Source organism: Cheilinus undulatus, linkage group 23 (genome assembly GCF_018320785.1).
Source record: "Cheilinus undulatus linkage group 23, ASM1832078v1, whole genome shotgun sequence".
Lineage (NCBI taxonomy): Eukaryota > Metazoa > Chordata > Actinopteri > Labriformes > Labridae > Cheilinus > Cheilinus undulatus.
In genome coordinates this window covers 9,786,799-9,805,367 of record NC_054887.1, presented here as the reverse complement: position 1 = coordinate 9,805,367, position 18,569 = coordinate 9,786,799, and the positions used below count along the sequence as shown (strand labels likewise).

The 18,569-nt window shown below is 39.5% G+C and overlaps 1 protein-coding gene across 5 annotated transcripts in view; it reads left to right on the top strand.

Annotated features, from left to right (window-relative positions):
• The window catches only part of nav3 (neuron navigator 3), a 340,033-nt gene that overhangs the window by 276,177 nt on the left and 45,287 nt on the right, over positions 1 to 18,569 (top strand). For 4 of the 5 annotated variants that reach the window (XM_041780603.1, XM_041780601.1, XM_041780600.1 and 1 more), the window contains 8 exons: positions 194 to 317; positions 2,498 to 2,810; positions 4,291 to 5,017; positions 7,896 to 8,321; positions 9,634 to 9,675; positions 14,418 to 14,575; positions 16,882 to 17,076; positions 17,585 to 17,637. In XM_041780603.1, the coding sequence (XP_041636537.1) occupies positions 194 to 317; positions 2,498 to 2,810; positions 4,291 to 5,017; positions 7,896 to 8,321; positions 9,634 to 9,675; positions 14,418 to 14,575; positions 16,882 to 17,076; positions 17,585 to 17,637 (2,038 nt within the window). The remainder of the gene's footprint in view (positions 1 to 193; positions 318 to 2,497; positions 2,811 to 4,290; positions 5,018 to 7,895; positions 8,322 to 9,633; positions 9,676 to 14,417; positions 14,576 to 16,881; positions 17,077 to 17,584; positions 17,638 to 18,569) is intronic. The other variant, XM_041780602.1, reaches the window with a different exon arrangement.

Below are 18,569 nucleotides of genomic sequence, written 5' to 3'. Positions count from 1 at the left end.
AGTTCTTCTTCTTTTAATCCTTCAGTGGCATGCTGAATAAAGTTTTAATTAGACAACGATGATGATGATGGCAGATGGCGCACAGGCAGTGTGCTTGTTTATAAACCACTAAGCGCTGCAGTTGCTACTTTGCTCTTGTCTTTTTAACGTAAGAGCAACAGGGTAACAACCATGTTTTGTTTTCTTCTTGTAGTTGGGACGACAGCAGCTCGGTAAGCAGTGGCCTCAGTGACACGTTGGACAACATCAGCACTGATGACCTGAACACACCCGCCTACTCAGCTGTCAGCTCATCACGCAAAAACAAAGGAGCACAGGTAAGACCTAAAACAGTATACATTGGATAATTCAATTCAGGTTTGGATCAGATTTTTAATTCATGACGTTTGCAAGACTCTGTGGATGGCAATGTTGCACTATCAATCAGTTTTTTGTCATGACTGAAATAACATTTTCCCACTTACAACTTACAATGTGGCTGACAACATTAGCTTGTCATAATTGCATCTGATTGTATTGGCTTGGGGAACAAGCTGTCTGATCAGAAACTTTATTTTAACTTTGCTTATGCTGTTAAGGGCAAAAGATGCCAAAATATGTTCTGGCCCATTGAGCTATCAGTGCATCTTTAAAGCCCTGCTATCTAGCTAGAGTCCTAACATTATGATGTAGTGATGTGTGCATGTAAATGATAGGTTAATGCAAGTTTTCTGAGAAGTGGTTGAAGGAGACGAGTTTGGAGCTGGGGCCAGGGCTGATGCTTGTTAATATTTTGTAGGATTTTACAGGAAATGGAAAGCAGCTTGTGCCTAGTGTAATGATAGCATAGAGTCTGTTAATATAAGCACTACTAGCATTTCAAAGAAAGCTTTATTTGCATACTACAATAACAAATACGATCTGCATTTTTTGGACTATGTTGTCACGTTTTTATCTTGCAATCTGCAAAAAAACGTGCATAACTGTCACCAATGTAACTGGTTAGAAATTGATGATGCACTGGTGTCTTACACCTCTGATCTTTTGTACTGTCTATTGTATTACTGTTTGTTTTTATTATTATTATTACAATCTGTAGAGGCTCTTTAAAAAAGTCCTTCATAGTATTACATTTAATGCAAGATGCAAGTTACAAAATGAAGCTCGGAATATAACTAAAACACCCAAGATGGCTCATTAGACAAATCAAATTTGAAATCCACCTTGTGATATCCAACATTTAACTTTTATACAGTTCCCATAATTATTGTCATTTACTTTTCTATCCATAACACGTTCTTATTCTGGGACCAGGAAGTAAAATAACCTTTGTGCAAGACAGTTGAAATTATGGAGTAATGAAGAAAAGTTTCTTGAGAAGATATCTTATCATAATCGTTAACCTTAACTGGGTTATTGACACAGGGAAAACCTCCGAGCATTTACTCCTGAAAAGCATAAATGCGGCTACATTGATTGGTTATCATTTGACGTCAGCGAGTCATTTTGTACATGCACTCCTGCATATTTCAGTTTAACACTGTACGTTACAGAAAAGTGACTGTGAAGCTGTCTCCTACCTAGGTCATTGTTTCAGACCTCACTAGAGAAGTAGTGCAGCACTCGTTTTTATGCAAACCCTGATTTCTGAAAAGTTGGGACACTGACAAAAAGAATACAACAATTTGAAAATCCTTTACAACTTAAATTTAACTGAATACAGTTTAAACTTACTTACTTCATGTCTAAACTGATTTTTAAAATTTCTTGGAAATGTACACACATGCTGCATTTGCATTAGGTCTTTCCACAGGAAACTATTAATTGGTAACAGGTTCCACGAGAGGTTAAAAAAGAAGCACTTCTGAAATGCTAAATCATTCACAATCAATGAAGCCGAAAGGTTCAAGTTTTTTTTTTTTTTTTTTTTTTTTTTTTTTTTACAAGACTGCTTTCGCAAATAGTCCAACAATTTATGAACAGCATTCCTCAAGTACAGTTGCAAAGACTTTAAAAGAATTGCTGTCAACACATCAATAGTTCATTACATCATGAAAGCTCTTAAATCACAGCTCAGGGAGTTTTCTGCAGATTGAAGGCCACTGTTCAGCTTCTCTTACAGGCTTTTGCTTTTTTCTGCCAATTATCTTGGGCCCTTCAGACCCGGCTCTTGAGAGACTCTGGTGTTGCTAGGGAGACCAACCATCTGTCAAGGTGGGCTGGTTATCACTGCTGTGTGGGTGTGTTTGTATGCGTCCCAAAAGAGGAGATCTGGACACGAGTGTATCCAAAGATAGCTTCAACTTCATACACAGAAACACACACCCTGCTGCTCTGTTTGTGCAGACACATATATCTCTCTGTGGTAGCTGTATGTCTTTAAATAATTCTTCTAAAGGGCCATACTGGAGTTGTATTGAATTATTTCACAAAATCTGGAATTCATGCTTTATCCACACTACGTGTACAATTTCTTTCTCACATTGTGCTTTCTTTGATATCTTTGAACAATCTTCAGTCACAAAGAAGCAGCAGGTCCAAGCATGCCGGCCAGGAGGTGAGCAGCAGCTGGGCCGGAGCCGAGGATCTAAAAAAGGTTGAGGAGGAGCTGGACACAAGCATGGACCCCAACAGCAGCCCGTCTCGATGGAAGCCTACCTCATCCTCCTCCTCCCCCTCTCAAGCCCAGGGCCAGTATGAGGATGCAGGCCAGAAGGCCGCCGCGCTGGCCCAGATGTCCCAAACGGGCTCGTGGAGAAGGGGTATGACAGCCCAGGTGGGCATAACACCACCGAGGACCAAGGGTGCATCTGCTGCTCTCAAAACTCCAGGTAGGAAATGCAATAAGCCATTTTATTTTTGTATGGGCATGATCAGCAAAACTGAAGCAAAGATGAACACTTCTGACATAAAACACAGCAGAAATATGGCTGATGCTTTGCAAGAAAAAACAAGCGTCAAAAGGGACAAAAAAAAAACGCCTTGATTAAAGTATTCTTTTACATTTATTTCCATAAAATGATAGGGGTAGTTTCCAAAAGCCTTAAAAATACCTAAACAGAAAATGCATTTTCACCTTTGTGGAACCTTTCATAATCAAAATAATGCACCATGAAGGGAATTAATGAGATATTCTCTTTCTACAGTGCTGTTTGTTTCAGAAAGGACATCAAACACTCCCACTTCCTTTCCATCTTGTTTAATTTCATAGAGAATAACTTGGCTGCCTTAGAGCTTGTTTTCCATTTGATAGAAAAGTCCTTTAAAGTTTGGAATTTATCATATTCCAATTTACAGGTTTACAATCAATGTGTTTTCATGCAGTAAAGAGCATTAGGTCAGTTCAAGCTGTACAAAAACAGTCAGTCACACTTTAACTAACTTCAAGAGCAAATATTTTCTGTTTCATCTGTTTTGACTTAGAAACTTTGATGGAGAAACTTTTTAAAAACTTGTTTTTACAGTGAATGTTGAATGTGTAGGATTTCTTCATAATGATAATGATTTGCTTTGTTTTGTTACAGCCTCTTTTAAAACAGAATCAAAATACAAGACACTATATAATATATAAAGGATGCTACACAGATTTAATGGTTTAACAAAAACATCCAAGCTTTATTTAAAATTTTCAATCAAAAGACTACTCAATAACAAGTCAACTTTTTGTGAGACAGAACAAGAGCAAGGATGGAAAAGGTCAACGCAAACAGTGGGCCCTACAATATCCCTAAGCTACCTAAAAAATAACTAATGAAAAGTGGGGTAAAACACACACACACACCAAAAATGAACAAAAAAAAACCTCAGGAAAACCAACAACCCAGCAATCTAGATGTGCATTGGGAAGCAAATTAGGGAGAAAGGTGACTGCTCAGATGAAATGGACAAGTACAAAAAGAAACTATATATATAAGGACATTTTCACTATGCAATTTATGTAATCTGTTATACGGTTATTTTTTCATAAAAGTAATGTTACTGAAAAATGCATGAAATGTGTTACACTTGTTCTGTTTTGCACATCATGTTTGGTCAGTAACCATCATGACTTAAAATCAGATGATTCACTCTGATACATGAAATGATAGAGTTAACAGTTGCTCTAAAAATTTCTTTTAACTAAGCAAGTTCAGCATCTTTTGTTGCAAGTAAGTATTGGTTTTCAATGCAGCAGGCTGTTTGCCAACATATACACTAATTTGGTTTTCTGCTTTATTGTACCGCAGGTGATAGAAACAAGTGTTGTGCCAAGAAACTGCTGAGGCTAATGTTTCTGTAATTGTGCTAATTAGTGTTTATGCAAATTGACAGGCAAAACTGATGATGCTAAGGCCTCAGAGAAGGGCAAAGCACCTTCCAAGAGTTCAGCTGGCATCCAGCGCTCCCCCTCCGATGCTGGGAAGAGTAGTGGAGACGAAGGTAAGAAACCTCCCTCTGGAATTGGACGCCCACCAACCACCGGGTCTTTTGGATACAAGAAGATCCCTGGTGCTGCTGGTACCTTAATCACATCCAGTGGTGCAACGCTCGCCAGCGGCTCAGCCACTTTAGGCAAGGCACCTAAATCCTCAGCAGCCCTCGGCAAAGGCACAGGCATCGGTGGTGTGCGTAAGACCAGTCTGGATGGCTCACAGCCTCAGGATGACGGTATCCTCCTCAGCTGCGGCAGCTCCAAAGTCACCCTGCAGTACCGCTCTCTACCCAGACCTGCCAAATCCTCCAGTGGGGTGGCAGCCGGGCGCAGTGGGCATCGCTCCAGCTCCAGCAGCATCGACTCGAACGTCAGTGGCAAGTCAGCAGGAGGGGCGGCGACTCAAGCAGGCGCCAAACGCAGGGATGGAAAAGTTGGCTCAGACCGCTCCAGTCCCATCACCATTAACCAGACGGACAAAGAGAAAGTGGCGGGGTCAGACCAGGACACAGCAGCGGGGCTGTCCACATCGCCAAAGTCCAGCCCAACCTCCAGTTCAGCGGGCCAGTCAGGTCTCAGGCAGCCAGGCTCCAAATACCCTGATATTGCTTCTCCAACTTTCCGCAGGTCAGACACACAAAACATCCCAACAACTCCTGCGCTGTCTTTGTCTTTCAGTGTTTGTGTTTCTACGTGATTCAAGCACTTCATCACATTCTTTCCAACCCTCGATTATCAGCAGATAAAATTTTTATAGAACAGCAAGCATGCTTTGAGTTGCATTATGAGTTTGTTTTATGAAGAACAAGACAATGTCACCAACACTTTTATATCAAAATTTAGCAGTGTTTTCATTTATTGAGTCTGTTTACATGGACTTGACTATACCTATCATGAGCCTAATCATGGTTCCGATCATTTTCATTTCTCTGTATATGATGATAAATACTGTTGTTCTGGTTCCTGATTTCAGCTTGATATTTATCTTGCAAATCTTAAAATACTCAAGTCCATATAAGCGCATTCATGATAGATTGATGTTTGTGGAGCTCTGTGAGATTTTTGTGATGTATACTGATTCTCAGACCTTTTAAACAAATGAGGGGATTTATCGAAACTGTCATCTGTGGTGCTATAACTTTACCACAACTGTAAGACTACTCACTCATCTCATATATTCGATCTGTTTGGATGCACAAAGTGAGTCTAAGATGTTTTATAAATCAAATTTCAGCACCTTCACATAGTAATTGATTGAGAAAGCTTACTTGGCTGCACAGCTGAGGGGGAGCTTTGCATACATAGTTCCCTGGTGTTGAAGCATAAGACACTGCAGATGCAAAATATCTGCACTATGAAGTTGAAGGATTTTCATGCAGGTCAGGCAGATCAAGTTCAACTGTTTTGATCAGAACAGACAAGAGGCAGGAGTTTCTCTGCACGCCAATCCTTGACTCATTAGACGCATGCGATAGGCAGCCGTGTCCAAACATCCTTCCCATCCGATGTGTCAGCTCGACCCGTTTCATCTGCATGTCTTCAAGCTTTTTTTTTCCCCCTGAAGAGAGTGTCACCTATATACTTAATGTGACTGCCATGACAGACTTGGACAGGAGCAGTACGAGTAGCAGGCTGTCGGAGTATATGTGGGAGGCAAACCGAAGTCGAGTGGCCTAACAGATGAGGTTATTTCAAGTCACAGGGTTGAAACGGGCTAAATCTGTGAAAGCAGATGTGTCGATTGAAATTACTGAGAGCTCAGCGAGGGTGCTGTTGGGGATCAATGTGTTTAAAAGTTTGCTTTTAAAAGCTTTTTTTCATGCTATGGCACTGATACTTGGGGATATTATGCGTCTAACCATTGCAGCTTAATGATAAAAAATGTAGATAACCTCTTTTCTTAGCTTGGAACTATGCTAAAATGATTAATTTTCCAGTGTGGATCTTGCAAATGCTCATCACTTACCCTTTGAGCATTTCTGAATGAATGCATTCACCTTGGGGCTGGGCAATATATCTAGTTTTTCAGAAAAATTTGTATATATTTGCAACCAAATACTTTATATTGATGTTGATTGGAAAAAATAGATGCCAACCCTAATAATCATTAAAAACAAAAAACTTAACATGGAAAAGAACTTATAGTATAACACCTATTGACCACAAGAAAAATCTGTTTGAAATGTTCAGTATTAAAGGGGAATCATCATGTAATTTATTTTATTCACGTAAGGAGCTCATAGTTTCTTAGTGAACATCAACTGATACTGATACATGCTTGACACCACAGAAACCAAAATGAAAGCCCTAGACACACAATAGTGGGTCTTTTCTTGTTTTTGAATATCAAAAATTGCATGCAAACACCTGCACACTGTCTAAATTGCTAAAAATACTCTGGCAACATTTGGTTAAGTGACATGGAGCAGCCAGTTTAACCCACCAATCTTGCCAAGATATTTGTGCGATTTACAGAGCACTCTTAGTTAAAAATTAACTGAAGATCAAGCTTTTGTTATCTTTAATGGTTTGTGATTTTGACACACAAGGTATTAAGGAGTATAAAAATCTGACAACCTCAGTGTACAGGAATGTTGTTAATGTTTCTGTACAATCTCCAATTTCAAAAAAAGTCAATAAAAAAGTTATTTACAAATTCTTTTCAACATTTATTAAGTTGAATACAACACAAAGATATTTAATGTTAAAACTGATATAAATTCTCTTGTTTTTCTTTTTTTTTCAATTATGCACGACTTAATTTGATGCTGAACATCATCCAAACAAATTGGAACAGGGGGACTTTTTTTCATGTTGTGTTCACGCCAGACACATTAATGGCTTATTCGTGTGTATCTGAATGCACAAATATTGGTAGTTTACTTGCTTGAATTTTTTATATTAGCGCAAATAACTCGCACGTCAAACTCCCAGTGCCAAAAAGATGCGAGAGGGGAGAGGCTTCCTTCTCATACATACGGCATTTCAGTCAGTTGTCAACAAACATGGCCGAGCCTATAGAAGAGGCACGTTGACACCACGTGTCACTGGAGGATCTCTATGCTTGTTGGCCATTGCTGCAAGTGATTTGCTTGAGTTTAGTATTTTTCAACTAATATTTAATTGGATATGGGTTAAAATGATTTGCAAATCAATCTGATTTATTTGTAATTGCATTTAAAAGACTGCCCCAGCTTTTCTGGAGCTGGGGTTGTAAACTTTAGACAATGGGTGGGGTGTGTCCACAACTTTTGATGATTAAAAAAAAGGAAAAATTGCACAATATTGGGTGTCTAGGACTGTTTATGTCGCTGTGGTATCAGACAGGTTTCAGCATCATTTGATTTTTACTAGAATCAATTCAAAGTTTATAAATTTGGTATTGTGAAAACACTTTTTATTTCTTTACAGAAAAAAATCCTGGTATAAATCATGTAACTAAAAAACATGGAGTTATGGTTTTTGGTCCATATCGCCCAGCCCTAACCCACCTCTCTACCCCCAGATTGTTTGGTACCAAAGCCAGCAGCAAGGCCAGCTCTCCGGGCACGCCCGACTCTGGCAAGTGCCCCTCAGTACTGGGCAGCCCCCACGGCACGCTGGCGAGACAGGCCAGCCTGGACTCGCCCTCCTCCGGCACAGGGAGCCTGGGCAGCACTGGCGGCATGAGTGGTGGCAGTAGCCCCCTGTACGGTAAAACCCCAGACCTGTGCACTGACTCCCCGGCCTCCAGCCCGGCCTCTGGCCTCTCCCTGCCCTCCAACGCTCGGCCCTGGCCTGCCTGTAGCTCGTCAGCCGGCAGCAAGGACACACTGAGCTGCCAGAGCATGACCAGTCTGCACACGAGCTCTGAGTCCATTGATCTGCCGCTGGGCCACCACGGGCCCAAGGTTACACGAACCGGCAGTGTCAAGTCCACCCTGTCAGAGGGGTGAGTAACAGGGAATACGATTGGGATGAATCGTATTCATTGTTTCATTTGAGAACAGAGACGAAAAGGATAGACCTTACCCTAAACTATAGATGCAGGGAAAGCATAGTACTAATTATAATGCAAAGAAAATAATCATACTTTTTCTAAGGTTTAAGTTTCTTCCTCTGGCATGGTAAATAAGGAAGGTAAAATTATGCACTATTATTAAGCTCACTTTCTCCAGAACAACCTTAAGCATTTCTAATGATAATTTTATAGCATTATCTTGTAGTTAACAGAGCTCAATAGTGACTGCCCAGTAAATGTCATTTTTCAAGTCCCACAAAAAAAACTTTTTGGTAATACTTTAACCCTGGAACCAAGACAACCATCCAGCAGAACACTTATGACAATAAAACATTTGATACGGAGCAAAAAAGGACTGGAAATGGAGATAAAGGCAAATACAAGATTGTGTGCTTGTTTTTTACAAGAGTAAACTAGATTTACCACAATTCACTGCATTCCCTTTTTTGATTGCGAATGAATGACCTTCTTTTGTATCATGTATATACTGAATGAAGGCAAGTGGGCTCCACCTATCAAAGGAGTCATTGTGACACTCTAGGATTATGGGTAGTGGAGTTCTTTTCCATCACAATCAAACAATATTTTTCTTGAAACAAATATATCATATGAATTTGTGTCTCCTACAGGAGCATATCCTATCTTTTACTCTTGCCCTAAAATGCTTGTGACATCTTAATTGGTAATAAAATCCACTACGGAGGAAATTAATGGGATATTTACTTCTGGTAGCACACTGTTGAGCTCTGTAGGTTTAAACTATGTCACTACTTGCTGACCAAACTGTTAAATTTGTCCATAGTTAATCAACTGCATTGACTAGATTTAGTGTTTCTGGAGCATCATTAAATAAATGTAGAAGTACAAATTGTTGGTCCAAAGATATGCCAGATAAAGTACCACAGTAAATCCAGATCATTTCAGGCGCTCATCACCATGCAAAGTCTTTATCAGGTTGTTTCCATTGTTTTGCATGCGATACATCACACAGAGTAGAGTTAACAGGGCACTTTATTTTCCCTCACTAGTTGAGTTAAATGTCTCAAAAATGAAACAATTGATTTCAATATTGCCTGTTTTTTGTGATTTGTCGTACAGTGAACATTAGCACTGTCTATGTGTCTCTTTGTGTGTTTGTGTGTGTCAAAAGTTTGTAAAAGTGACCAAAGTGCCTTTCTCATGTTCTCCATAAACAAATGTTTTCTGGTGTTCACCTAATTCACTCATCCTCTGTTTTTAACAGCATGCCTCTCGACAGAAACACGCTCCCCAAAAAGGGACTGAGGTACAACAAATCTGCAGCCAGATCCCATTCTTAACTTTTCTTCTTTTTCTTACTCATATAAATCAAAAGTTTACGTTTGCATGGAGAAAATAATTATTACATTAAGTGTTCTGTCCGGGTTGTTGTTTGAGGGCATGGTGTGTCAACCAAAGAGCAGTGATTACCAACCAGGGCCTTAGAAGGGTAGCCTTAGCAATCAATTCAAGAATTTGAAAACTCAACTAATTATTATTAGTTTAAGAAAAAAAGTTTTATTTAATAGGCCAACGCATGATGTTAGAACTAATCACATAGCAACTAGGAATACTGAAAATGGCAGCTAGTTTTATAAATCATAGGTAAACAATCAGAACATTAATAAGCAGGAACCAGTGTTTAACTGTTGCAAAAGGTTAGGCTATAGATGGAAAAAAATTAAACGTAATGGACAAAAGCTAAAGGAAAGGCTTTAAGAATGTAGGAAATAGAGAGCACAAATAAAAATACTGTCTCAATTCTGGTACCTCCTCTAGTGCAGGGACTTGGACACTTGAATAATGTGCAAATTTTGACAAGGCCTTGCTGGCTTTATTAAACAATACTATGTTTATTCAACCCCCAAGTGGCTTTCAGTCAAAATAGAAACAAAGATGAAACTAAAGGTAACAGGGAATTTTGATAGTTATTCCCTGCAGCCACCATGGCAAGACACATCCCCTTACAACTTATAAATCTTTGAGGTGATGTATGTCCTATACTAAATAATAGTATTTATTTCATATATTTGATCCTTTTTGCAGTTTCACCACCTGAAACACTAGTTGTGCCACCTGACATTTGCAACTGATTTCAAATACATAGACACATGGTGTTTCTTTTGTTCTTGTGGGAAGTGGACACAAGTTTATTTAATGAATTTATAGAATTGATAATTATTAGTGTCAGTAATCTGTTCATTTACCTGGACGGTCACACCACCTTACATTTTTAGGGTTTGTGATGCCAAAATATGAAATAAATCATAACATTCAGGTAAACTAAAAATGTATTCAAAGTTACTTTCGTACAACACATAGATGCACATCATGCCACTGACCCAAAAAAAAATGAAGTAATAATGACAAACTAAAAAAGTTAGCTTAAAGCATGCTAGGTTTAATATTAAAGATCAGCTTAGATTAGCTAAACATGTAATAATGCATGCTCTTGCTTTAGCACTAGCTTAACACTACAAAGAGAAACTATCAAAGTTAGCTTGAAACTAAATTGCTATTATGGTATTATTAGCTCAAATTAGCTAATTTAATCAAAAAGTAATGCATAATTGCTTAAAAATGCTACATTTTGGTAGCAAAGTGTAATTACTTAATGGTTCAGTATGGTTGAATACTAGCCTTCAGTTTAGGACACATTATTAGAACTAATAATGTCAGCAACAGTTGCAGACAAACAGGTACAGTAGTTAGCTTAAAACAGTGGATAGAATAGCGGTTTAAAAGCCACTGCCCATGTAAAGCTGGCTAATGCTATTGTAATGGAATGTCGATGAAATAAAATGACAGCTTCGAGTGTTTATCTGACAAAAATGGTTGGTAACCACTGATCTTTAAATGAACAAATATTATGATTATCTGATGTAGCATTCATTCTGCACGACAACATTTCTGCATGAATTAGCACAAACACAACGGTGATAATAGATCTGTCATGCATTAGGGTTTGATTTGGTTCAACACATGCTGAAGTTCAGATTGAATGCTATATCTGATGGTCAGGCAGGATTGTGTGTGGCTGTGTATGAATGTTTGCTTGTCTTTGCATTCCCATCAGACTCTAAATACAGCTAACTCAGGCTCCATCAGAGTACTTCTTCCTCAGTTCCTGAGAAATACCCTAAAATTCTCAAAAACAGAAGCTTTGTTAGCTGAAGTAGAATGGATACTTTGAATTCAGCCTGGACTAAAGGGACTGAGACAGAAATACCATAACCTTTTCATCACAGAGGCACAACCTCTGCAGGGAATGACCTCTCCAGCCAATTACACGGTACTGCTGCAGATGGGTTGGATGAGGCATGCTGGTTTCAAACCATTCTTTCATTTCAAGACATTGAGTGCTCTTTTTGGACCTAAAAATATCTGATTCTGTATCACACACTTACCAGCTTTAGAAAAGTTGAGTTACTGTTTTAGTTCGAGCAGAACTACTGAGATCAAACTAAATTAAACACTTCAATGTCAGTTTAACACCTACAGTGCTCTGAAAAAGTATTTGACCCTTTGTTATGTATGTTTTTTGCGTATTTGTCACACTGAAATGTTTCAGATCCTAATTTTTTAATATTAGACAAAGATAACACAAGTAAATACAAATTAAGATTTCAGATGATAATTTCATTTATTAAGGGAAAAGTCATCTAAACCTGCCTTGCCCTATGTGGAAAAAGTAATTGCCCCCTAAACCTAGTTGTGCCATTCTTTACAGCAGAAACTGCAAGCAACAATGAGTCTTTTACAATGCTGTGGAGGAATTTTGTCCCACTCTTCTTTGCAGAACTTTTTAAATTCAGCCACATTGGAGGGTTATGGAGGAGCATGAACGGCCTGTTTGAGTTAATACCACAGTATCTCACGGTGTCAGCTTTAAGTCCAGACTTTGACTAGGCCTCTCCAAAAACTTCATTTTCTTTTTTTTAAGTTAGTCAGAGGTGGACTTGCTGGTGTGTTCTGAATCGTTGTCCTGCTGCATAACCCAAGTAGTCTAGAGCTTGAGTTCACAAACTGATGGCCGGACATTCTTCTTCAGGATTTTCTGGTAGAGAGCAGAACTCATAGTTCAGTCAACTACGACAAGTGGACCAGGTCCTGAAGCAGCAAAGCAGCCCCAGACCATCACACTGCCACCACCATGTTTGACTGTTGGTATGATTTTCTTTTTATGAGATGCTGCTTTAGTTTTACTCCAGAGACACCTTCAAAGAGGTTCTACTTTTGTCTTGTCAGTCCACATCATGGGGATCATCAGGATGTTTCTGGCAAATCTGAGACAAATCTTTGTGTTGCTTTTATTCAGCAGTGGTTTTGGCCTTGGAGCTCTCCCATGGATGTCATTTTTGCCCAGTCTTTTTCTTATTGTTGACTCATGAACACTCACCTTACTGAGTCAAGCGAAACCTGCAGGTCTTCAGGTGTTCTGAGTTCTTTTGTGACCTCCTGGATGAGTCATTGATGCACACTTAGAGTAATTTTGGTAAGCTGGACTCTCCTGGGAAGGCTCACCACTGTTCCAAGTTTTCTCCATTTGTGGATAATGGCTCTCACCGTGGTTTGCTGGTATCTCAAAGACTTAGATATGGCTTTGTAACCCTTTCCAGACTGATAGATGTCAGAGACTTTGTTTCTCATCTGTTCTTGAATTTCTTTAGCTGGTTGCATGTGTTTTTTTTTAGATCTTTCAGCCTACTTCGCTTTATAAGACAGGTTCTATTCAAGGGATTTCTTGATTCAACAGGTCCGACAGTGATCAGGCCTAGGTGTGGCTCGTGAAATTGGCCTCAGCTTTTTGAAAAAAATGTTAACTGGAAGGCAATTACTTTTTCACATATTGCCAGGGAGGTTAAGGTCTAATATTGAAATTTTCTTGATGATCTGAAACATTTAGGTGTGACAAATACGCAAAACAAAAGAAGGAAGAAAGGGTGCAAATACTTTTTCACAGCAGCTTATATTTTCTTTGATTACCTGTGGTGTACTGCAAGGTGCGATTTGAGGTCCAGTTTTATTTTCTATTTATATTCTTCCTTTAGGTTTATCATTCAGAGTCATAATCTCTCCTTCCACCTTATGCTGATGACACACTGGTTTACCTCTGGTTGAGACCTGGTGATTCTTATAGCCTTGCTGCTGTTTTTAACTGTCTGAAAACCATCTATAATAGCTGATTCTGTCACTAAATCAATTTAAGCCACATGCATGTATCCTAGGACAAGGAGAGTAGTTCAGTGAAATTACCTAATGGAGCCTTTGGATGTGATGTTCAGTTCAGATAGCCATGTTTTCTTCCCAGCATTCTGTTCTCACCACAGATCTTTACAGCTGTTTGTTCACATCTCAAACCCCGGGTCATGTTTTTGCCCAATTTCCTACTAGAGGAGCTTTGATATATAATTGCCCCCTTTGGTCATATAAATAAACAGATTTTCGCAGCTCATGAGTGTTTATAAGCACTAAATATACTGAGTCAAACCCTGACCCTTGAGTATTTCAGTCAGTACCATGTCAACCCCAGCAAGGAATGAATGCTGCTGCATCACACCATTCAAAACACTCTTAAATGCCCAATCCCTATTGCAGAGAATTGGAAAGCACAGGCGTGGGGGACTGGAGCAGGGTCAGATGTGACAAGCGTAGTAATGGAGGCATTTGAAGGAAGACGGCGCTGAAAAGGGATGAGTGCAAACTCAATTATCATCCTCAGAGGATTAAATATGGCCGATTGTCATGCCTGCGATAAGGGGGCCTTCTGTTGCTGAGCCACTTCGGAGCTGGGGAGAGAGGAGATGAACGGAAGTGTCAGTGCGTTTGGCAGCTTTTAGCTAAAGCACTGTTTGTGGATGTGACTGTGGTGTGGCTGCATGTTTCTGCCATCTGCTCACATGCTTCTATAATCTAGCTCTACACTCATTTCATCCTCTCACTAAACTTTATTTAAGCAGACTTCCAGATATGTCTCTTTTGAGTTAACTGTGGCTTTGCGGGTTTCAGGTACCCTCCCTCCTCCAGGCAGACATCCCACGAGGAGGGGAAGGAGTGGTTACGGTCCCATTCAACAGGGGGGCTTCAGGACACAGGCAGCCAGTCCCCGCTGTCTCCTCCAGGAGCTGCATGCACCACTACTGGGAAATACCACTACTCCAACCTGCGTGAGTATTCAGAAATATGATGTGTGTTAATCGCATTTTGCAGAGCTTTATGCAGTGATAATCTAGTTGATGTATTTTTTAATTTGATGTAGTAGAGTAATAAAGTTTTAAACATGGAATTGTTGAAGAAGAATGCTTCTGTTAACACTTCACATTTAGGTGCATAAAAATGGGCATAGCTACAACATATCAAATGAGGATGTAACTGGTAATTTACCATTAGTTAACATATAGATGGTGAGTTACTCCTTATTATATTTATTTTGCACTTACTGGCTGCACACTCTAAATTCTAGTGTATTAGGTGCACTTTTAATTTCTGTTTTTTATCTTTCAACTTGGCTACATCCTATATACGAATGAAACCTATACACTAGGACAGTGGTTCCCAAACTTTTCACAGCCCTTACCCCTTCAGACATTTGACCTCCAGCCATGTACCCCCTACTCTCACGCACTTATAGCCGCTACAAAAAGAAATGTGTATGTAAGCCTGCCGCCATCCCCGACTCCACATTTAGCATGCATAACATACAAATAAAATCCCTTGAAGTGAATTATTTCTCACAAAATAGATTTTCAGTTAGCAACACAGTTCACTTTTGAAAAAAGAAATTTACATTACTAGAACATATTCAGTTATGAACTTGAAACTGTTAAGTACAAACTCAACACAGCTGTAATAAGAAGGGTGTCTGACAACATATGTTATTATAAGAATCTTGGACAATTCAGTACAGATTTCCTTCTCCAAGATCAATCAGAAAGAAAAATCACGTTGTTATTTTTATTTTTTGCATACCCCCTACGTCACTTTGCATACCCCTGGGGGTATGAATACCCCAGTTTGGGAATCACTGTACTGGTAGAAATGTTGAGAAATGTGCCATTATGACCATGCAACCTAACCTGACTAGAACACCCTCCCATTATTGCAGGCAGCCACTTGACGTTAGCATTTACATCCATTTCTCTTTCATTGGATCATAATTCTGCAATTAAAGAAAAGGGATGTTAAGGTTTAAGTAAATAAAGCTGGAGGAGTGTGGGTTTGATTGAAAAGACTCCTCATTTTGAAACAATTGACAAGCAGAGCTGGGGGTGACTCTGGGACTGTTGAATGGTCATCAGAGTGACTCTGTGACTGCAGAGTGGTCATCAGGGTGACACTGTGACTGTTGAGCGGTTATCAGAGTAACTCTGTGACTGTTGAGTGGCCAGTCGAGTGACACTGGGACTGTTGAGTGGTCATCAGAGTGGCTCTGTAACTGTTGAGTGGTCTTTAGAGTGACTCTGTGACTGTTGAGTGGTCTTTAGAGTGACTCTGTGACTGCTGAGTGGTCATCAAGGTGACTCTGTGACTGTTGAGCGGTTATCAGAGTAACTCTGTGACTGTTGAGTGGTCATCAGAGTGACTGTGACTGTTGAGTGGTCTTTAGAGTGACTCTGTGACTGCTGAGTGGTCTTTAGAGTGACTCTCTGACTGTTGAGTGGTCTTTAGAGTGACTCTGTGACTGCTGAGTGGTCTTTAGAGTGACTCTCTGACTGTTGAGTGGTCTTTAGAGTGACTCTGTGACTGCTGAGTGGTCATCAAGGTGACTCTGTGACTGTTGAGTGGCCAGTCGAGTGACACTGGGACTGTTGAGTGGTCATCAGAGTGACTCTGTGACCGTCGATCAAGATTGTTAATACAGGCATGTATTTATATTTCTTTAGAAGAAAAGATGTTTTTGCCCTTCTCCCTGACAGCTTCATCGAGGATTTTATTTACCAACTGGCTCCACACAAGCCTGTCAAGCCTGTGTTAGTTTGATTATTCTTTAGGCTGGCACAAGCCTGCTTTGCATATTTTTGTGCTCTTTTCATTTTTTAAAGTTCTGCTCTCCCAAGCATCATCCATGGGGTGTTGCACAGATAAATGAGAAATAAATCCCATTCTATGGACATACGTATGAAACAGTCTATCTGGCATGTAATTTACTAGGATGTTGGTCCCCTAATTGTTACTTTTTAACTTTTCTTATTTGGTGTTGATTGATTAGCAGCTATTTACTTATTTGTTACATATTAATTATGCCAATTTTTGTATACCTTGCTGTGAAGTCTTTCCATGCTTCTGGATTAAGATACAAGACAAAGTATCGGAAACATTAACATGAGCAGATCATGCTGTCCATCATACAATACTATCTTAAAATCCAGAAAGCTGACTATTTTTAGTGGCTCAGTGATGTGTTACACACATGTAGAAATATAAAGGTATATTAAAAGTATTAACACTGATAATTTTTTTTTCCTCCATGCAGTAAGCCCCACCAACATCAGCCAGTACAACCTGCCACCAGGCAGCACCAGCATGAGCCGTTCCAACAGCATCCCTGCCCAGGACTCCTTCGACTTGTACGGAGAGGATCACCCACTGGGTGGCAGCGCTACCTCCCTGGAGGAGCGACCGCGGGCCATCAGTCGCTCCGGTTCCTTCAGAGACAGCACTGATGAAGGTAGGACATGCTCTTGAACACACTCTTTACATAAATTGTTCCTATAATGACCCCCAGCTAAGAGACATTAAGAATCATTTTGGGGCCACTTTCATAAAAGTAAAGAGCGATCAGTCATGAAGTACTTTAATACCAGGTTTAATGAGCTTTGTCTGCTCGTCGTACTGCGAGCGCTTGCAATGATTGCTCGTTCTGTTATGATCTCTCAGTGGATGACATAAAAGGTTGAACCTGGTTGCTAGTCATATTTCCTTTTACATACTTTATGACTTTTCACAGTTGAAACCACCTGAATGAGTTTATTACACTGTGTGATCAGATGTGATAGTTAGAACAGATGAGATGATAATCAGTCAGCCTGATTGAAAAAAGAAGTGCTGAAGTGATTTCTGCCATGATATTTCTAGAATTCTTATGTGGGCTTATTTTGTCCACACAATTCCCCCTAAGATTTTATACATCTCTATTTAACCTCCTCTGTCTGTCATATCTTTGTATCTTCCTTCAGTCCATGGATCCTCATTGTCTCTAGTCTCCAGCACGTCTTCACTTTACTCTGCGGTAAGTAGCTGGTTACCTTATTAAATGCCCTTAATAATCAGCCTTATTGTAGTTATTGATGAAAACTGGAAACATGAAGTAAAAACAGAAAAGCTAAAACAAATCCAGTCACTTTTTTACATAAATGACATATAAAGGGCCTACATGTTTTTGAAAATGAGATGCCTGTAGTTAGAAACTGATAGAGAATCTTAACCAGACTTCACAGTTTCATTTATGAATCTTTTTGCTTGTCTTCCAGACAGAATAGTTAATGTTTTTTCTAACTTTGACCTCTCTCATTGGTGTTTTTTCCACACCCATTGAAACTTTTGTGAACTGATTACTTCCTCATTTCATACAGCATCATAAGTGACCAGTATTCTGGAGAGTATGGCTGTTAAATGCAAGCAATTTTAAGTTCCTGTGTCCCTGTAAAGTGATAAAAAAAAAAATCTTTATTTTAGGATTGTTGTATGACAGGTCACTGTGTTATGAACTTCTAGATCAAATTTCAGTCATGACAAACATTTCTAAGTTTATACAATTTAAGCTTCAAGTTCATGAAAAATGAGGCAGTAACATCTGCTATACGTGTGGGTGGTGTGGGCGTTTCGTTGAATGAGCTGAAGCCACACCCCCTCACGAGAAATACAGGCCTCTCAAATTAAAGAAAAAGCTTCTGATCAAAGCGCATCTGTCTGGAGTAACAGAAGTTTGAGATTAAATTTACTGTTTTCTGGCACATATCTCTCTGTAGTGATAGTTGTAATGACCCATAGGCCACCATGGCTGATAAATTTGGGAAATATACCTAAAAACACAGCATGTAGCTGTGCACACTCTTGGTGATGAACTGCTCAGTGATTTTATATCGTAGTATTAGGGGAGCGGGGTAATTCCCATCAAGACCAGTGATGTGGGCTCATATGTTTGCCCTGCTAAAATAAACT